Genomic DNA, 5,915 nt, shown 5'->3' on the forward strand with positions numbered 1-5,915 from the left:
AAAATACAAATATCTCAGTAATTAAGCACTTAAAATGAACGTCATTAGTCTCAAATTGTCCCTCAAGACTTAATGCATGGACCCAATAGTGCAGAACCCCTGAATTAGTAAAATTAGTTATGCCTGTATTGCCGTAGCCCCTTATGAGGCGGCAACTCTAATTGCGAAAGATATCGATCGCATTTACACCGCTAAACGGGCATGATTCTTCTTCGTTTTGCATTCGATACAACGTTTAAAGAACGTAGATTACTATTCTCTAACGGCTGGAACCCAGTAATCAAAAGAACATTGTTAAAATCACATTTGTTTGCAAAGGTTGACACTGTATCTCGCCATGCGTACCCCGTTTAGTTCACTTTGAATAACTCTTCCAACGTTCTATGGACGAGTCACGTATTGACCAAGCATTCAGTTTGAAGCTGAAAGAACGTAGATTAGTCCGCTGCCATTGAAAATAACAATAAACGACCAGAACACTGTTAAAATCGCATTTATTTACGGAATACCACTATTGTTTTGACCTGTGGCGCCACCCGTGGCGAATAGCTGAAACTGCTTGCCAATTATATGGCTAGTAGTTTCAGCGATTCGCCACGGGTGGCGCCACCGTTCAAAAAATAGTGGTACTCCGCAATTAAATGCGATTTTAACAGTGTTCTGGTCGATTATTCTTATTTTCAATGACAGGAGATTAATCTACGTTCTTTCAGCTTCAAACTGAATGCTTGATCAAGACGTAACCTGTCAATAGAACGTTGGAAGAGCTATTTAACGTGAACTAAACGGGGTACGCATCGCGAAATAGAGTGTCAACCGTTGCAAACAATTGAGATTTTAACAATGTTCTTGTAATTACTGGTTCCCAACTGCCAGAGAGTAGTAAGCTGCGTTTTTTAAACTTCGAATGTAATCCATGACGAGGAAAACTGATGCTCTTTTAGCGGTGTAAATCCGATCGAAAACTGCTGCAATCACATAACCACTAAACAGGCAACACTTTTCTTCGTCACGCATTAAATTCGAAGTTTAAAGAACGTAGAATAATACTCTCTGACGGCTGGGAACCAGTAATTACAAGAACATTGTTAAAATCACGCTTTATTTGCAACGGTTGACACTGCATCTCGTCATGCGTACCCCGGTTAGTTCACTTTGGACAGCTCGTACATCGTTATACGGGCAGTTTTCGTTTAGCTGAAGCCCTCCATTTGTAGCTGAAAGTACGTAGATTAATCCACTGTGATTGATAATAACAATAAGTGACCAGAACACTGTTAAAATCGCATTTAATCGCGGAGTACCACTATTTGTTTGACCTGTGGCGCCATCCGTGGCGAACCGCTGAAACTGGTAGCTATATAATTGGCTAGCAGTTTCAGCTATTCGCCACGGATGGCGGCACCGGTCAAAAAAGTAGTGGTATTCCACGATTAAATGCGATTTTAACAGTGTTCTGGTTGTTTATTGTTATTTTTAATTACAGGAGATTAATCTACGTTCTTTCAGCTATAAATCGAGTACTTTGTCTAGACGAAAGTTATCCGTATAACGGTGTAAGAGCTATTCAAAGTGAACTAACCGGGGTACGCATGACGCGATACAATGTCAACCGTTGCAAACAAATGTGATTTTAACAATGTTCTTGTAATTACTAGTGTCCAGCCGTTAGAGAATAGTAATCTACGTTCTTTAAACGTTGTATCTAATGCAAAACGAAGAAGAATCATGCCCGTTTAGCGGTGTAAATGCGATCGAAATATTTTGCAAACAGGTTATGACCCGTAAGATGTTACGGTAATGCAGGCATATGTAATTTTATTAATTCAGGGGTTCTGCACTATTGGGTCCATGCATTAAGTCCTGAGGGACAATTTGAGACTAAGGACGTTCATTTGAAGTGCTTAATTACTGAGATATTAGTATTTTTCCATCACTAGAAAATTTTCACTCACCTGTCGATATAATTTGGCTAGCAGTTTCACCACATCTCACCCACGGGGTCTGTGGCGCTTCCACCGGGGGTTCTATGTTACGTGTAAAGAACTGTTAGATTTCTCCACCGATCAGAAACGATTACGAGAAATCTCGAATCACTGTGAAAAATCATCGTGATTAAGAACGAACGTGATCGAATCACGAGTGATTCACAAGTATCAGTTCACGCCGTCTCTAATATCAATATTCTAAAAAGTACATGAATTGACAACGTATACGTAAGAGACATCGTGTGCTGCGGGAATGGGGTCATAGAGCCCCCGACGGAGACGCCAGAGACCCCGTGCGGTGAGAAAGTGGGGTCACAGAACCCCCTCATGTGGCGCCAGTGACTCCGTGTGGCGGGAGCGTGGGGTCACAGAACCCCCTACAGGTGACCCCATCGACTCCGAGTAGAGAGAACGTGGGGCCACAGAACCCCGACGGGTGGCGCCATGGCCCCCCGTGAGGTGACCACGTTGGGTCATGGAAGCCCCGGCGGGGGCACCAGGGACCCCATCCGGGGAGAAAGTGGGGTCATAGAACCGCCGGAGCATCGACAACAGTTTTGAAACGTGATCCTTCATCGCTATTGTTCGTACGAGTCTCGAGCTCGGTCTAATGTTGCTCGTGGAACTGTCGAATTGGGACTGATGCTTGTCCGTGTTCCCGTGAACATATTAGATAATAATCCCAGCAACTCAGGCAGTTTCTGCAGATACTACTACAGCCTAAGTTTAAAAGACGCAGGCAGTAGTTAGTTGCTGTAGTAACCTGTTGAACCAACGTTGTTCATTAATCCCATCACCTCCTTCCTCCCAATTCCTATTACCTTATTTCTTCTTAAAGATATCTGTACAAATAAGTTCAATAATAAGTATGTAATTCATTTTCGTAATAAAAATTATATTTTAATTTATTCTTGTATCAACAACTTCGAAACTTGTGAAACCATAGTCTCGGTTCATGAATTAATATCAATATTCTAAAAATTACATGAATTGGTAACGTATGCATAAGAGACCCCGTGTGTGTGAGATGTACTGTGTAGTATCATCGACTAGGTATAGTCGGTGGTACGAGTAAAAGTATTGATACTTGCTGGTATCGATTCATCCCTAGTGCTTATAGGTATACTTTTCTATGCAACAGGTTTTAACTTTTAGTCTCCATAGGAATGAGCCAATCAAGTTCTTTCCCGCCGTTTCTGATTCTCTTATTAGAATAGCGTTTGACGCGTTGTTGTGGTGGTTTTTTTTCTATGTTATTATTGCGTCTGTTGTGTATGACAATACGTGTGTTTTAGATGCATTTTTAATTAACATTCTCATTCACTTTGTCGGGGAAACATGCTAAGGAGTTGAATACTTAGTTTAAGTGGAAAGGGGGATTGATGTTCTACGCGTCACAGGAGCATACATACGTTTCATTGGAGAAAGACAGGTTCATCGTATGTTTAGTCGAAGAATTTTTTGTTTCCTGTGAAAAATGAATACTCCGACAACGAGAGATTTTCTTCGACGACCCGAAGGAACCCGTAGAAGATCCTCTCGACAGGCTTTAGCGGTTATTCCTGTCAACAATTCGTCATCGCCTGGTGCGTTTCCGACCTATACGTACTATTGACGACAGCTAGTATTTATTGCGTTTAATTTCAATACACATGTTTTAGGAGAGGCTGTTTCAACTGAAGTGAATGCAATGGATAACTTTTTAAACAGTAGACACGGCTCTGATTCTTGGAGTCCTGCACCGAGCCCCGACGAATTAGTGATACAGAAACGTGGACGTCGTCGTAAGACCATAGTTTGGTCACCTGACCTTGACACATGTAAAAGAAGCAGTCTCTTTAAGTATGCATTATCAAATAGATATCTCCTGTTCTTTTTATTATTTTTAAACAACTAATATCATATGAATGTTGTTAATTTTGCTTCAGTTTAAGATCTGGGGACCGTACTCCGGTAAAAAATCCATCAAAAACAAGTATGGTATTAAGAAGTACACCTAGAAAAAGACTTTCTCTCGGTGACACGAGCGAATCTCAGTTTACAACACCTGAGAAAAAGAAAAAGCCTCAGAACTCAATAGCTAATAATAATTCACAAATACCATTTAGTGGTAATTTAGCTAGTGGTCTAAGAGGTCTTAGTCACGACCAGTTAATGCAGATGATCATGGATTTGGTGGTCATGCAAGAAGAAGGTGGTCTGTCCGAAGGAGAAAAGATACGTGGTATTCTTCTAAAGAAAATGCCAGTGGCTGATGTGCAACCATTAATTGAAACCTTAAATAACTTGAAGCAGAATATTTACGCCAGCTTAGTGTCATTTAAGTTGGATGTTTCGTCCAATACTTGTGAATTTATACATTTAGATGCTTTTCAGGTGCATTGTCTATTCTATATGGAATTTTATGTTTTGTTTAATTGTACTCTTTGGTTCTGAGCTTGTGTTATTTTACTTTGTTATTAATGATGTACCCATTTGATGCAGAAAGCTATCGTAGATCAAGGAAAGAAGCTAGTAGAGTCTCAGCATTGGACATCAGTAATGCAATACGTGTATGCAGCATGGAATATTACGAAACAGATATCAGAATGTAAAAATCAAAGTCTGTGTGATTTGGCATGTAAATGTTTTAAAAATTTGACACACTTTTGTTCCCAAGCTTTGAAGAAAGGAAATTTCAGTGGCACTATACTAAATATGTTTTCGGACAGGTATTATTAAAAAGACAATTAACTGAATTTTGCATCGATCCAGATTGTTTTGAATTAAATATTTTTCAGGCTTGATGTTATGGTTGCCGATTATGAAGATATAAAGATCTGCCTCCAGCTGATAAACGAGGCGAAAAACAATGAAACTTGAGCATTTTCTTTTAGGAAGAACAAATAAAACTTGAGTATTCTTTTACATCATTAATAGTAAGGAGACAAGAGGCCATACGTGTTACAAGTGTAAACATATGATCTATATACATATATATTTTTAATATATACATATTTTAATTACGACCCACGTCGTACGAAGACCAATGTGGGGTACTTAACAGATTCAACTGTTAAATTATATTTTTTTACTGAATATCTTTTATAACCGCTTTGCAAGTACATTATGATATTCGTTTGGAATGGTATTAACGTAGATGTAAGAGTATTTAATTTTTATGTTTCGCTGTTTTTACTGATTACGTGAATTATTGAATAATATTATACGGATAGGACATATCGCTTGAAAAGCGTAATGTGTATTCTCAGTAAACTCTAATTTATTTCGGATGCGCGTATTGTTAGTGCCTTTACTTATTTATAATTCGTGATGGTCGTGTTTTTCCTCATTCTATAGTATTTATGCGAGATTTTAACGTTTACTTTATTATACATATACCTCCAGAGTATTTTGTTTAGAAGTAACCAGACGATTACTTACCCCCTACTTACTGATATTGCTGCTCGTCTGTATTATTATTCATGACAATAAACGGTATTTTGTAATGGTTTTCTATTAAAAACAATTTATTCGTCATAATATATCATGCATTCATACATAATATATCCATTATTACTTCTGAAAGGCACATACTTTATTTACGAGTAAACCGTCAGAAATGTTCTGAGTGCAGTTCATTCATTCCATCTGTACATACTTAAACAGTACAACAAGACACGCTCAGAACTTTTCTAACCGCGTGGGCATTCGAATCTGGCCTAGCTGATAATTGTCAATTATACAAGTCTAGTCAAGTTTCCCGTCGATTTATCAGAGATCCAAGGGCGATCCTAGAATTCCTGCTCGCGCGCGCGTGCTTGCTTGCTTGCTTGCTTTCGCTTACCGATCGTTTAAGGTGCGTAATTGGCAAGATTACATTATACATCTTTCGAAACATTTTCGAAATCCGAAATTGCCTATGTCGGATTTGGAAAATTTCGCTGG

General features: G+C 38.9%; 1 protein-coding gene across 1 annotated transcript; it reads left to right on the top strand.

Moving 5' to 3' along the window:
• The first annotated feature begins 3,209 nt into the window (after positions 1-3,209).
• LOC107193553 lies at positions 3,210-5,009 on the top strand. Its single transcript, XM_015583021.1, has 5 exons — positions 3,210-3,574; positions 3,650-3,830; positions 3,917-4,364; positions 4,473-4,699; positions 4,769-5,009. Exons 1-5 carry the CDS (start codon positions 3,466-3,468, stop codon positions 4,848-4,850), a joined length of 1,047 nt encoding a protein of 348 aa, XP_015438507.1. The 5' UTR covers positions 3,210-3,465; the 3' UTR covers positions 4,851-5,009.
• The last annotated feature ends 906 nt before the right edge of the window (positions 5,010-5,915 follow it).

This window comes from Dufourea novaeangliae, unplaced genomic scaffold (genome assembly GCF_001272555.1).
Source record: "Dufourea novaeangliae isolate 0120121106 unplaced genomic scaffold, ASM127255v1 scaffold6, whole genome shotgun sequence".
NCBI classification, from domain to species: Eukaryota; Metazoa; Arthropoda; class Insecta; order Hymenoptera; family Halictidae; genus Dufourea; species Dufourea novaeangliae.